This window comes from Colias eurytheme, chromosome 14, assembly GCF_061535395.1.
Source record: "Colias eurytheme isolate Ceu_HAF_F1 chromosome 14, ilColEury1 Martin Lab GWU primary, whole genome shotgun sequence".
Taxonomy (NCBI): domain Eukaryota; kingdom Metazoa; phylum Arthropoda; class Insecta; order Lepidoptera; family Pieridae; genus Colias; species Colias eurytheme.
The window spans coordinates 3,492,980-3,507,906 of NC_142993.1; the positions used below are offsets into that span (position 1 = coordinate 3,492,980).

Here is a 14,927-nt window from a genome sequence, read left to right on the forward strand (position 1 = left end):
TGTATTCAATAAGAAACACCTATTAGGACATTGCTGTAAGTATAAATAAATAAAATATTAAATTTCAGTTTACAATATAATTATTTTCATATAAGTATTTACAGAAACATTTCATACAACATTCAGAGTCAACATGTAATAGAACAATACAAGTTTTCTCAATACATCAGTTAGACTACATGCATAATGTGAATATGTAATCTACAGCGATAAATATTACAATAAATAATATGGAACTATTTGTAGGCCAGCTACTATCTATTACTTCTCATTTACCAAACCTAAGATCACATTTATTATACTTATATAAAGCACCTAAATAATTATGCACATTTATTTTATGATTAATTGATATTTGTATAAATTCTGTCAATCTTATATGCCATGGTAGAAGCCCTTGCGTGCAACAGACAGGACCAGAATATAACACTAGATCAGGATCAGGGATTGATGGGTACATTATTTTAAGTATCCTGTCCAACTCTTCGGAAGTAAATTCCTTACTACTCTCACATAATTCTTTGTTTTGAGATAGTTTCTGTATGCATTGAGCTAATTTTGGCCTACCATCCTTATAAGATATAATATTTACAGAAATTGTATTTGCCCGCACACCATTTGTGTAGCCATTTAGATTAGGCTTATTCGACCATTTTATACAGCCAGGTATTCCTTTCTTTCTTCGTTCCACCTCATAAAAAAACACTTCTTCTTTGTTTTGTAAGTCCCCTGTAAAAAAAAATCAACCAAATAGAGTTTCTTTATCAAATAGAAATATTGCATCACATAAGATTCCCTAGCAAAATATAAATATTTTGGCAAAAAGTTACCTGTTATATCATGAAAGCTTATGTGAGGTATTCCAAATGCAAGACTCCAAATGACAATCCGCGCTAGGTCTGCGATACGATGGTGATCTGTGTCTGCTAACACAACCAAATGGTTCAGCTTCTTGGTAATCAAAGGTACATGCTTTAGTACAGTGACTACTTCTGATTTTATCGATTGATGCTTTGGTATATTCCTTATTTTAACACATAGCCGGTGATAAACATGATGAACAGCAACAAGTATTTTTACAACCAAGTGTAAGAGGATAAATAAAAGTTGACGAATAAGCTTCGATAGCATGATCAAGGAGTATAATTTATCTAAGCGCTTTTGTATTTCATTGTCTTGAAACAATTTTTAAAACACCAAAACCCATCTGTAAATGTGGAACTCACATCGTCAATATATGTATGATCTGTCTATTTCTACCGCTTTTTGAGATAACCAATCACGAGCTCATGGGTGTCAACACATTGCTACCAACATTCCAAAAAATATGAACGTTCAAAAAAAATAAATATCCATGCAATGAAGCAACTATTATATATTTGACAGGAAAATAATTTATTACGAAATTATATTCTATCCAAGTAATTAGATTTACAATTAATTAATTTCTATTCAAGAATAATTAAGGTAAATTAGTTCGTCTGCTTTTGTAAAATTTTTGAATAGAGAAGTCTGTTCTAGTACATAATATTTTCAACTTATACATTTATTATAGCGTTGTTTTAAATATAACGATATTCTGTTTTTTTTTTAAGTTATCATTAAAAAAATACGCTTAATTTGACATTTGTTCATAAATAAATATTTTGTACGCGTATCCGATTTCTTTATTAATCCGTTTCCGAGCAGCCATTTTTGTTTCTTTTATTTGTCAGACTTGGCTGATAGGTTAGTGCGTAAAATATTTTCATTAATTAAAAAATCTAATGTCGTTATTTTTTTACATTTATATACGTAAAATAGTTAGTTTAATTTAGGACTTAATCTGTGTAATGTTTTTATTATTATTTTATGTACATTTTGGACTTGGTATAATAAAATGAAGTGTCGTGGTGACCACGCCGTAATGAGGTGTTGCTTTTTTCCAGAAACTCCAAGATGCAATTGCATATTAGAGGTCAATCGACACATGTCCTTGATGTCAATGGAGAGGAATCCATTGCCCAGATCAAGGTAAAAAATGCTACCAACACATAATGTGTAACTTAACCTTATTGATAAAACTGTCAACAAATTTAATATTTGAATTATAATTCAAACATACATGTTTTATTGTAATAAGTGTGGTAAAAATGTATCTGATAAAGTGTTGACTATTGCTTGTAAATCTGTTTAGCCATCAAATTTAATTGTTGCGTTTAGTAGAGGAAGATCTATTCTAGTGTTCACTTTTCTATCTGAATGTGAAACCTTCAATAACAGTGAATAAAATTAAATCCAATACATACATATTAATTATTTATTACTGTTTTTAGGAGCGCATCCGCAGTCTCGCTGATGTAGGCGCCGAAGAGCTCACCTTGTCAGTATGCGGTGCCCCATTGGAGGACAGTGTTCTCGTATCCGAGCTGTCTGTTACAGACTTGGACCTTACAATCCCACTTCTCGGTGGTAAAGTGCACGGATCCTTGGCTCGTGCTGGTATGTACAAATTTACTTTATTCTAAAACTAGCTTTACGCCCGCGGCTTCGCCCGTGTTTTCAAAGAAAAACCCATTCCCGTAGGATTTCCGGGATAAAACCTATCCTATGTCCTTTCTCGGGTATCAAAATATCTCTATACCAAATTTCATGCAAATTGGTTCAGTAGTTAAGGCGTGATTGAGTAACAGACAGACAGACAGAGTTACTTTCGCGTTTATAATATTAAAGTATGGATTTATCTGCTGTCAAGAAAAGATGCTAGTAGTAATAGTGCTAGTAAGAAATAATATGGCCTTCACCATAACCATGAATCCCTATTCATTCAAAAACCCAAATTTTATTCAAGATATTAATATTTAAAGTCAGTTTATTTGTTTCATCATAGAAATTTCCATAATGGTTATTTCAATTGTATTGTTTATCATACTTTGGGTGTAATTGCTAAATGCTTATAAAAGATAAGTGAACAAGTGTGATAGTGTAAAATGCCAATAATTATTTATTTATTTATGTATTTGTACAAAGGTACCTTACAGCTAAACATAAATTCATCATAGAAATTTCCATAATGGTTATTTCAATTGTATTGTTTATCATACTTTAGGTATACTTGCTAAATGCTTATAATAAAAGATAAGTGAAAAAGTGTGATAGTGTAAAATGCCAATAATTATTTATTTATTTATTTGTACAAAGGTACCTTACAGCTAAAGTCCGGTCGCGGAGCAGGAAGAATTTCGTACATTAACCTGTTATTACCTGTCACTGTCACTCCCTTGTAAAAATAATGCGTCTTGCTCGCACAGGTGCAATGACCGCCGTCCTTAGGGATTGTAAACCTTTAACCTGAGAGCGTAAGGTTTGTGTTTGCTTGATTGGTGTCAGGTGTTCAATTATGATTTTGTGAATTCAAAATTTATAAGATTAAACTTCAAACTCTTTATGTCCAATCAAAATCCGCCTAAGTCGAAATCGTGTGTTAGACTAACGTATTTCTGTAATTATTATTACAGAATAATACGTTTAAATAATATTTTTTGAAAAATAAGGTCATAAAGAAGTTTCACTTCTTATGTGTGTACACGCACACTTTTTTTTATAATATATCGTGGTTATTGAAAAAGTTAAAATGTAACTAACTAATAAGTATTGTAAATGAATAAAGGACATTTATTTAATAAATTAGTAAAAAACAATTTCTCCTCCAAATATTTCATGTAAACTGCACTTCATTCAAAAATGTTTGTGACCACTGTCAGTAGGTAAAGAGGTCATTGTACGAAATTCTTTCTGCTCCGCGACCGGACTTTAAACATAAATTAAATAGAACATTTTACAATTCTGTACGCCAATTTCAAGGTACACCAATAACAATCAGATACAGTGTGTGAGCAAAAAAAAAACAAGAGATACGGAGGTAATAATTAACAAATCCTATAATATAATTAAATTATACATAAATAATGGCAGTATGTTATAGTTCCAATATTATGCGTATATACCTAATTTAAAAAAAAAATATTTTTGTGAACACATTTATTACCTACCTTATATTCATATTAATACTAAAAAAAATTTCACATTCCAGGTAAGGTAAAGGGACAGACACCCAAAGTAGAAAAGCAGCAAAAGAAGAAGAAGAAGACCGGCCGTGCCAAGCGTAGGATCCAATACAACAGACGGTAATTAATATTAATTAATATTTTATATATAAAAATGAATCGCAAAATGTGTTGGTAAGCGCATAACTCGAAAACGGCTGAACCGATTTCGATAATTCTTTTTTTATTATATTCCTTGAAGTACGAGGATGGTTCTTATGTAGAGAAAACGTAAACATGTACCACGGGCGAAGCCGGGGCGGACCGCTAGTATTAAATAAATTTTTTGTTTTTGACGTGACAACGTCTTATAATTCGATAGAGCCGGCTGCACGCACGAAAAAACATGACTCATGCGGCGTTACCTCGCTCTGAGGCGTTCCATGTTAGGCTTGAAGTGCAAACGAGAGCGCGGAACGAGCGACAAAGAAGCACAATCGGACGTTGTCACGTTCAACTATCGTCAGTAAACCGACTTTAAAGACAACCAATTTTTTTTTATAAGCTGTAATATTTTTAAATTATTAAATCATCTTGTATCTTTATAAGTATATTAGGATAATATAAAAGGTCCAGTTACTTATTTGTACTACGCACTGGTTAATGTGAACCAAAACATAATTAAATTAATGCTTTGAACTAGAATAGAACAGTAGACCTATTAAGACTGAGCTCCAATTAATGTTATTTATAATTTATTAAAAATAATGAAATTGCATCTGTTCAGTGCTCCCAAAATGACAAGGAATTTCTAAGATACTTACAAAAGAATACCAGCAGTGCTGGATGCAATTTCATTATTTTTAATAAATTATAAATAACATTAATTGGAGCTCAGTCTTAATAGGTGCTGGTCCAGGACTGAATCATCATATTTTATATTAAACCATATTTTTAATTAACTATAAAATGATTTATTTTCTTTATATTTGATTTAATTTCACAAGAACGACCTAAGGACCACAGGTTTACTAATACTACGATGCTATTATTTGGTAATCTTTTTACATGCAAAATAGATTAGTATAGATATAGTATTTTTTTATGCTTTATTTTACATAAAATATTTTGTTTACAGATTCGTCAATGTTGTCCAGACCTTCGGCCGCAGACGAGGACCTAACTCAAACTCTTAAATATATGTTAGTGTTTATAAAAATGTCAATAAATAACATCTGAATTGACGCCAAATTGCTTTTCATTTATTTTTAGTTTACACTTAATAGTCCATTGAAATGTTACATTTTTTAGGCCTAACCTTGCGTTTTTTAGAGGACGTAATTTTATTTTTTTGATGTGTAACTGTAACTTTTCAAAAAGTAACTTTTCAATGGACTAAAATCTTAATATAGAGATAAGAAATAATATGATGCAATATAGCACAAGGAGTATCACTATGCCCTATCACTGCAGTTATCTCTTCCAGGCAACTATGCCAAAGCAGTTACTGCAGTTCACGGTTATAAATTCACGGGCAAAAAGCGTATATGTGTCGCCGTCATTTGGTTGAATCTGCTATTTAGTTGAATGACTAACGCTTTAATTTTACGACGACAGTTCCTGATAATTTCGCCGTTCCAAAGATTAGTTGGAACAAACATAATTCGGCTAATATATTTTCCACCGCAATATTTGAATGAACAACCGTGATGACGGTTATTTCGAAATTACAGGTTGTATGCTTTGAATACAAATTAAATTGTTGGCAACTATAGAATAAGCAAGAATAGTATACCTATAGGTATGACATAGGTATACAGGGTGTACCAAAAAGTAGTGATGAACGGAAGCTGAGAGGTAGAGGACCTAGAGGGCTATCCGAATCACCCCCATGTATGTTATGCGATTTTTCGTATTTTCGGAGTTATGACGTTTTTTTCAATTTTTCACCTATCGCCGAGTACGATGATATTTTCACTCATGCTGACGTCAATGATTGCGGAAGATGCTTGATTTTTTTTGTATGCTAAGCTGAAAGATAGGCCAATTCAGTATGGTAACATTTACTATCGTTAGATCTTTGAATGGAATAAAAAAAAGAATTAAATGGCAAGAAAGGTAAAATTTCCCGGTATGTTCACCACTTCAAGGGCCCGTAAAAAAATAAAATCACATAAAAAAAGTTTTCCGTTTGACTTTTAAAAACTTGCTCTATCTATCAGATAGCTACCCTGAAAATTTCATTTAATTATTCAGAAGGCTTCAATCGAAAAATTTAAATCTAAATGTGGTAAGTGCAAAAATTGAATTAACATGATGATCATTAAAACCAATAAATAGGTGTTTAATTACCAGAAATTTTTAAAATAACCCCGCTGTTGCTCAATGCAAGTGCGACATCACCGTAAAAAGTTGTCTTTTAAATGTCTGAATACCCTTTTATCATTTTTAATGGTTTCTTCTGCTACTATGAATTTCCGGGTTATTTCGTCCAAATTGTGGCAGTCTCTCGTCTTTGTAGTATCCCCACGGAAAAAATTCAATAGGGTTTAGGTCGAGGGACCCTGGAGGCCAGGCTTTAAGGCAGCCGTCACCGGCGTATGCGCAGGCTGCAACGACCAATCCATCTTTCAGGGTATCTTTGCCCTTTAGCCTGGCCTGCACGGTCCCCGGACATAAACCCTATTGATTTTTTTTCGTGGGGATACTACAAAGACGAGAGACTGCCACAATTTGGACGAAATAACCCGGAAATTCATAGTAGCAGAAGAAACCATTAAAAATGATAAAAGGGTATTCAGACATTTAAAAGACAACTTTTTACGGTGATGTCGCACTTGCATTGAGCAACAGCGGGGTTATTTTAAAAATTTCTGGTAATTAAACACCTATTTATTGGTTTTAATGATCATCATGTTAATTCAATTTTTGCACTTACCACATTTAGATTTAAATTTTTCGATTGAAGCCTTCTGAATAATTAAATGAAATTTTCAGGGTAGCTATCTGATAGATAGAGCAAGTTTTTAAAAGTCAAACGGAAAACTTTTTTTATGTGATTTTATTTTTTTACGGGCCCTTGAAGTGGTGAACATACCGGGAAATTTTACCTTTCTTGCCATTTAATTCTTTTTTTTATTCCATTCAAAGATCTAACGATAGTAAATGTTACCATACTGAATTGGCCTATCTTTCAGCTTAGCATACAAAAAAAATCAAGCATCTTCCGCAATCATTGACGTCAGCATGAGTGAAAATATCATCGTACTCGGCGATAGGTGAAAAATTGAAAAAAACGTCATAACTCCGAAAATACGAAAAATCGCATAACATACATGGGGGTGATTCGGATAGCCCTTTAGGTCCTCTACCTCTCAGCTTCCGTTCATCACTACTTTTTGGTACACCCTGTATATTAACAGTGTTACATTATCTGCGATATTATATTAGACTCCAATATAAAGCGCCTTTTATTATTTTAAACAATACTTTTGGGAAAGTTATAAGAAAATAATTCTAAAACTGACTTTAAAAAAGTAACAGTATTTAACAATACATACAAACAAAAAAATACAATAAAGAAAACAACATGAGTGCATAATGTATATTACTATAAATAATAATAATGTAGGTTCCGGATATACGTATTCACCACCAAATGGAGAATTTTATAAGAGGTAGTATAGAGAGGAGGATTTATTATGGCAATAATGTACTGCCACAGATAATATAAATTATGTATCATAATATCTAGTATATCCTAGTATTTCTGATAAACTTGTAATACCTATGTATCTTAAGAGCCACGCCTAGAGAAGCCTTAGTGAGTACACTATAAAGGATAAAATAAAATAAAAAATGGTTTAATAACATCACTTTATTGATATAGTTTATAATAATAATTGTTATAAAATATTGTCTAAATCTAAATTCATTCATATCTTCTAAGATACACACTTTATATCCCATTCGATCACATTTTATATATTTTTACCATTGGGTTCCCTACTTTTGTATGGCACTGTGGCGTCTACCTTACGATTATTGAATTTCAAAAAATCATAGTCATTTAAGGAGTTCATTACAAATAACTGAAACAACAAGCATCTATATCAACAAAGATTTTCAATTAAATAGGAAATAAATTTAGTTTATTTTATGATTAATATTTTATAATAATTATATATTAATAAGAAACCAAACATGTATAGACCAGAATTGACCAGAATCGTTTTGACTGGGTGCGGTCTATCCATAATATTATGTAGATGTCAATAGATATAATGAGAACATAAAAATAAATAAACAAAATCTTCGGAATCGTGCATTTTAGGAAAGAGGAGAGAACCTACTATGTACTAGGTACTATTTCATTTGAGTGTGGTTGATATAGAAATATTTTAAGTTCAGTCGGCAACATACAAGCGATGACTATGATTTCTTTTTTTTAGACCACAACCACAGTCGTATTTAAGTAGCATAATCTAATAATATTATAACTAATAAAATAGGTACATAGTTCCTTCAAAAATATGTTAGATACCTAAAGGACATTCTATCCAAGTTCTATGCACATCTAGCATTAAAAATGCTCTGAGTTATTTAAACGGATTCCACTGTATATGCTTTGATAATTAATTTAATATTATTAGTTAAAAATATACAGTAAAGTCAACTACATGATATAAGAACAATTTAAATATAGGATACACTCGTTCAACAAGATTATAAGGCACATACATATTATACAACTATCTTAAAGAACCTAAAAATGTAGTCACTTGTGTTTATAAATACCTACTTAAAATTATTAGGTATAATATGTTATTTTATTTGTGGGATACAACAATAAAATATAATGTATATTAATTAATATGTATAAGTATACTAATTACACAGAGATAAACGGTGTCAAGCTCAGAACTAGTTGATATTTTGTTGAGATTGACTTATGTTATTTTTAATTATTGTGAAGTAATAATTTTTTTTACTTTATGGAGCATACTATACCTTAGAAGTCAGGAGCATACAATTAGGCTTTATTACCTATTTTCACACACTTAAGTCAATTTTTATTCACCCTGATGTTAAACGATTAGCATAAAAGTAGTTCATTATAAAGCTACAAAACATAGTAATCAAATGTACCGTATTAATCAAATGTTCATTTTATATTTCGAGTCTTTGTACTTTTTAAACTAAAACTAAAAACCTAATGTAAATGCATTTTCCATAACAGATTTATCACAAATAAAATTTCTTACCATATCGACTGCTTAGTATTTTTTTTATGTCACCAAAATTTTATGATTCAAAATAATTCGTTACTACCATTGGTTACTACTAGATATAACTAACTACATAACATATTATGATTCTGTATAGTTTTCGATACTCCTATATGTTATTGTTCCTCAATTTTTTATCTTATGGTTTATGAATATCATGAATAGGATATAATATTATCACATTTATTCCACTAACAATAGATTCTCAATTTATTCACCAATTCACAAAATATGTAGTCTTCCGTTTGTAAATTTTATTTAAGTTTATAGGTGTCGGCTTCTTCAACGTGATGATTCGATTAAGTACAAATGGTGACCTGAATAAATGCTTACAAATAATTTGGCAGCTGAGTATCAACTCTGTCTTATCTATTTAAATATACAACGATATGTTACTACCGTCGCGACCAGCGCGTTTCATTGGTAAGTACAATTTCAATTTTTTTAAAACGAATAGATTACATTACTTAGTTACAAGTTGTAGGTACACTCCACACAACGGTAGGTAGGTAATTCGATATGGAAGGATTCAATTTGGCAAATTGACACTCGGCAAATGCCAAGTTTGGACACTTAAATTCTAAAATCTAGATTCAATAGAATCGCGGAAAGATTTAGGCAGTGCGCGGATGAAGAAAATGCTAACACGTAGGTACTTATTCTTCAAAACGTCCTAAAACGGACATTATTTCAAGCACTCATAATTCTCTGAAATTATAAAATCAAAGTATAATTTCGATTGTTTCAGACTTTTGGGCTGGACGCTAGTTTACTTCTTGATTTTTCCCATCTGCTAATGTAGTCAATCGGGTAACAAATGACAGCCGAGAAGAGCAAAAAGCCACCGGACACGTAGAACGCGATTTCGTAGCTTTGAGTCATGTCCATGAGAGCACCTGCAAATAATTTTTGTTCATTTTAATAAGAATAATAAACAATCATTTTTCATTCCTTATTATCTAGCGGCTCCGTTTAATTCATCAATATATTTCCCTAATGTAAGTGTCTCATTACATTTCACTTTGATCCATTTACTTTTTCTAATAGCACTTCAACGAATTTTGTAAGGAAAAGGCAAATGCAATACAATTTGGTTACCTATCTTAATCTCGAATTTTAATATTCCGAATATCATAATCCAGAAAACGTTTGGACATTTTTTCATAACCCCGAATTTTAAAATTTCGAAGTTTTGTTTGCCATATAATCGCAACTCCGAATTTCATTTGCCCATTTCTTTATTTGTACGACGTTTTACAATCCAGACGAATGAATTCCAGACATACGAAATCTAAATGCACAAAATCCAGATGACCGTAATCCATATGCACGAAAGCCAGATTTTTAAAACACAAATTTTTGAAATACAGTTAATTGATATCCAGACAAACAATGTCCAGATTTTTGAAATTCCAATAAACGATATCCAGCAAAACGTAATCCTTCCAGGGGGACGCAGCACGAACCTAATCTAACCTTCTGAATAGATTTTAACACTTTAACCTTTCTGTAATGGGCAAGTAAAACAATAGCGAGTCGGTTCTGGCACTCGCCGGCCGCTGCCGCGGCACGCTCGCTTCGCTCGCTCGGCTCGTGCATGGGGGGTCACAGTTCAAACCTAACCTAACCTACTGAGTCGAATTTGACACTTAAACCTTTCTGTAATGGGCAAGTAAAACAATAGCGAGTCGGTTCTGGCACTCGCCGGCCGCTGCCGCGGCACGCTCGCTTCGCTCGCTCGGCTCGTGCATGGGGGGTCACAGTTCAAACCTAACCTAACCTACTGAGTCGAATTTGATACTTAAACCTTTCTGTAATAGGCAAGTAAAACAATAGCGAGTCAGTTCTAGCGTGGGGGTCGTAGTTCAAACCTAACCTACTGAGTCGACTTTGACACTAAAACCGGTCTGTAATGGACAAGTAAAACAATAAATTTACTTACTGACAATGTTCATTTTCAGTCGATAGTAATAGTATCATCACGATTGTATGGAAATCAAATAAAAAGATAATGAAAATCTGGCAATAGTTTATCTGTTATACGATTATATGGGAACCAAATAAAAAGATTATGAAAATTTGGCAATAGTTTATTTGGAAAATGGTACGATGGGAAACAAAAAAAAGTATTCTGAGAATCTGGTATATTGAGATCTGGATTATGAGAATACGGGAAACAAAAAAATACTTTTTAAAAATCTGGTTTTGGTGCATCTGGAAATTGATTCATCTGGGAAATTAAAAAAGGAATTTTAAAAATTTGTCATTCATTACATCTGTTTTTTAAAAGTTCTAACAACCGTTTTCGGGGTTTTAAGATTCGGGTAATAGAAATTCGAGTTTTTAATAGGTTACCATACAATTTACATTAATACATTATTCTATAGTTAGTGCTGTGTTTTTGTGGTGAAATAAAACAGGATGCTTACCAGCAATGGGGGCGCCCAGCACAGCTCCCAAACCTTGGAACAGCAAGAATAATCCGAAACAATTGGTCAGTTGTTCGAGTCCAATGTATTCCACAACCAGGATCGACCGTAGAGACGCGAAGCAAGCTGTAAGAGTAAATTAATTGTAATATCTCCATTTACCAATTAATAAGTTTTTTTTTGTTTACTCATTATTACGATTTAAAAGCTTTTGAATTTTATATTTTTACGTAAAAAGAATAAGTAACACCTATCTTCTAATAACTTATACTTATTGAAGAAAACTAATTATTTTTCATAGGTACGATTCAATATTTATTTTTGTTAATCAAACAGAATTGTAATAAGAAAATTTCGCTTACCAACAGCGAGTCCAAAGATGGCACAGTATGCAAATTGATAGGCGTCGTGGTAGTACAAGCCGCTGATCATCGTCGCGATCCCTCCCGCAGAGAGAGCGATGTTGTTCAGCCACAGAGGAGACACCTTCGGCATCGATGACACCAATCCACAAGCAACACGTCCCACTATATTGGCAATTCCAATAGCCGACACTAACAAAATACTAGTATCTTTATCTATGCCATTATCTTTCGCCCTCTGAGCTACGTACATATACGGGACGAAGAAACCCAACATCGTAAAGAATCCACTAATCGCTAAAATGTTAAAAGTCAGCGATCTGAACAAACTGACATCCAGCAAAGTAGCCAACGCCCTTCGGACGGCTTCGGGGCAAAGTTTGCATTTTCCAGATTGTTCTTCTTGAGTATCTTCTTGGGTGGGCACATGAGTTACGGCCAAGTGATAGCCGAGCGACGTTCGTGACGTGTATTGAGGCAACCTCGCCAAACTGCCCCCAAAGAATATGTCATCACGATAAAATGGCCGGGCGACTAAATCGACGTGAGAACGGCGCGGTCGTGAATTCCGTGTCATGACTTTAACAGAGTTAGCGATCAATGGCTCAGCATTATCAATGTTGCTATTGGAGTCTTCCTGTTCGTCTTTCTCAGCCACCGGTACGGCAATGAAAAGGGGCTTATTACACATATGATTTTTTATTGTTCCCGCGGTTGCGGACGATCGTCTGGTTAAATGTGAATTGCTTCCTCGAAAAACTTCTTCGGCGGTCGGATAGCGAGTGTTATTGGCTACGCCCATCCACGTGTGGGGGCACACTTTGTTGCCGAATTGCACTTCTGGCATTCCTATACCGGAATCTAGTTTGTTGTGCAGTTTGAGCATTGAGTTTAATTTTTCAACAGCTTCTTCGTGGCGACGGGAAGTGTCGTCCTCCTCGTCCTTATCGGCCAAGGTTACTCTGACCGGATTTATGGGTCTAAACATGGCCCCGCAGACCAGGCACACCAGAACGAAACCTGTCAAAAAACATAAATTGTATTGTTAATGTGTTTATTTTGTGTAACAGCATTAAGATAACAATTTCCGGTTTACATATGTGACCTCGGGTTTTTATTGGTCACATGTGTGTGGTTATTACTTACGTCGTTATAATATGTGAATTGTACCTAAGTCGAAAAGTAATTTTGAGCTTATATTATTTTTAAGTAACTAGTTGCAATTTAACTGCATGTAAAAATAAACAATAATAAAGTTATATTCATATATTCATAAAATGTAAAACAGAAAAACATTTGAAGTGCTATTATTCAAATAATATTCGTTACTACTACAAGGAATATTGTAAAACGATAACAAGTACCTAAATATGTTTTCCTTACATACGGTAGGATTTTGATAAAATTAATGAGTTAAAACTCAACAATGGTAGACAGAATCGTTTTAATGTAGCTACATATTTAAATGAAAGGGCCATGTATACTATGATAATATAATTGATCTTACATCCATTAACAAGAATAGTGCCTCTCCAGCCATATTTTTCGAGGAGCATAGCAGTGAGAGGCGCAAATATGAGGGTCCCCACACCGGAGCCGCACAGAGCCAGGCCTGTGGCCAGCGCGCGCCATCTCTCGAAGTAGAAACCAACCGTCAGCACAGCCGGCATGTAGATCATACAGAAACCGATACCTGCAACGGAATAATTAGATTAACGCGCGTTTATGTAGAGCTGCAATGGAACCGGGTTTATACTTTTTACTTATGATTTTGTTGTGTTGAGCAGCAAAGTGGGATATTAAGTAAGGCAGCATTGGGATATTAAGTAAGTATGTTAACCTAAATATACATATTTATATGAAACATACGTTAACGTAACGTAAACGTTATAGGTATGTTCATTCTTAACTATAAAAAGACAGACATATCTCTGTTAATAGAAGATACATATTTGCTTATAACGTCCAAACTAACTCTCATATGAGGTAATTGTTTTCAGAAGTTTTGTTTGCAAGCAAAATTTGACTATCGTGTCAGCTTTATTTCAATTATTAAGTATAGGCAGTACTTAGTAGTATATTCTGGCAAATAGTAGTTTTTATGACGTGTGACATCCGTTTAATAGAGCTATTATATTATTATCACGTTCTTTGGTGTCATTTAACTGATAATTACACGCTTAAAGTCAACATTCGTGTTAAAATAGAATATAGATTATGAGATGCATAATTAGTCATAACTCATAACTATGTTACGAGCGAAAGTAGAGAGTTCGAGACTAAGTGAGAAATTAAATTGATTTATATATTATTATTTTCTGTCAAGTAGTAGAACTAATTTGGTATAAATCCACGCTCATGGCTTGATAAATACGAGATAGATATGTGTTTTAAACAGGCTTTATGAGGATGTTATTGCCCTGTAAGCATATCTACTAACCTCCCATAATTCCATAGACCAGGTACAAGTATTCAACACTCGTTGCGAAATACGACAGGGCGAAGGCGGCACTCGATATAATACTACCCACAATGGTGACCACGCGGAAACCATATCTGAAAAGAAGTTAGACAATTATTATCAAGCGCCCAATCTGCAGAATCATCTTTTTTATATTGATTTCAAAAGGGAGATATTCTTGATGTTAAGTATTTTTGCCAAAAATTAGGTAGGTAGGTACTTACTTATTGGCCAAAGCGGAAACAAACGGTCCCGCTAAGAGGTAAAAACCCTGTAGCAATGAGTTCACTGGAGCCACCTGACCACCGCTTACCTGTTGATAACAAATGCAATTGGATTTTCAGTTATATTAGACTACTGGG

The 14,927-nt window shown here is 33.4% G+C and overlaps 3 protein-coding genes across 4 annotated transcripts in view; 1 reads left to right on the top strand and 2 right to left on the bottom strand.

Moving 5' to 3' along the window:
* Positions 1–62: 62 nt before the first annotated feature.
* Positions 63–1,315, bottom strand: Tango14 (transport and golgi organization 14). Its single transcript, XM_090109205.1, has 2 exons — positions 831–1,315; positions 63–729 (listed from the first exon to the last, which is right to left on the bottom strand). The coding sequence occupies exons 1-2, from the start codon at positions 1,129–1,131 to the stop codon at positions 269–271; spliced, it is 762 nt and encodes a 253-aa protein (XP_089965331.1). The 5' UTR covers positions 1,132–1,315; the 3' UTR covers positions 63–268.
* A 353-nt stretch (positions 1,316–1,668) lies between these two features.
* RpS30 (ribosomal protein S30) lies at positions 1,669–5,276 on the top strand. The gene is made up of 5 exons (XM_090109449.1): positions 1,669–1,728; positions 1,929–2,013; positions 2,316–2,481; positions 4,073–4,166; positions 5,164–5,276. The coding sequence occupies exons 2-5, from the start codon at positions 1,939–1,941 to the stop codon at positions 5,219–5,221; spliced, it is 393 nt and encodes a 130-aa protein (XP_089965575.1). The 5' UTR covers positions 1,669–1,728; positions 1,929–1,938; the 3' UTR covers positions 5,222–5,276.
* A 2,608-nt stretch (positions 5,277–7,884) lies between these two features.
* Positions 7,885–14,927, bottom strand: part of LOC149902770 (monocarboxylate transporter 14) — a 30,317-nt gene continuing 23,274 nt past the window's right edge. For both annotated transcript variants that reach the window (XM_090109282.1, XM_090109281.1), the window contains exons 4-9: positions 14,790–14,878; positions 14,545–14,660; positions 13,612–13,797; positions 12,105–13,124; positions 11,743–11,868; positions 7,885–10,209 (exon numbers count right to left, since the gene is read on the bottom strand). In XM_090109282.1, coding sequence (XP_089965408.1) covers positions 10,058–10,209; positions 11,743–11,868; positions 12,105–13,124; positions 13,612–13,797; positions 14,545–14,660; positions 14,790–14,878 — 1,689 coding nt within the window. In that variant the 3' untranslated portion in view covers positions 7,885–10,057. The remainder of the gene's footprint in view (positions 10,210–11,742; positions 11,869–12,104; positions 13,125–13,611; positions 13,798–14,544; positions 14,661–14,789; positions 14,879–14,927) is intronic.

What these genes read in the sequence shown, in the direction of transcription:
- Tango14 (XM_090109205.1), bottom strand. Translation starts at nt 1,131, where the DNA reads ATGCTATCGAAGCTTATTCGTCAACTTTTATTTATCCTCTTACACTTG. An exon ending in AAGCTTTCATGATATAACAG is followed by an intron (nt 730 to 830) that starts GTAACTTTTTGC and finishes TTTTTTTTACAG; the next exon opens with GGGACTTACAAAACAAAGAA.
- RpS30 (XM_090109449.1), top strand. Translation starts at nt 1,939, where the DNA reads ATGCAATTGCATATTAGAGGTCAATCGACACATGTCCTTGATGTCAAT. An exon ending in CGGATCCTTGGCTCGTGCTG is followed by an intron (nt 2,482 to 4,072) that starts GTATGTACAAAT and finishes TTCACATTCCAG; the next exon opens with GTAAGGTAAAGGGACAGACA. An exon ending in AGGATCCAATACAACAGACG is followed by an intron (nt 4,167 to 5,163) that starts GTAATTAATATT and finishes TTTTGTTTACAG; the next exon opens with ATTCGTCAATGTTGTCCAGA.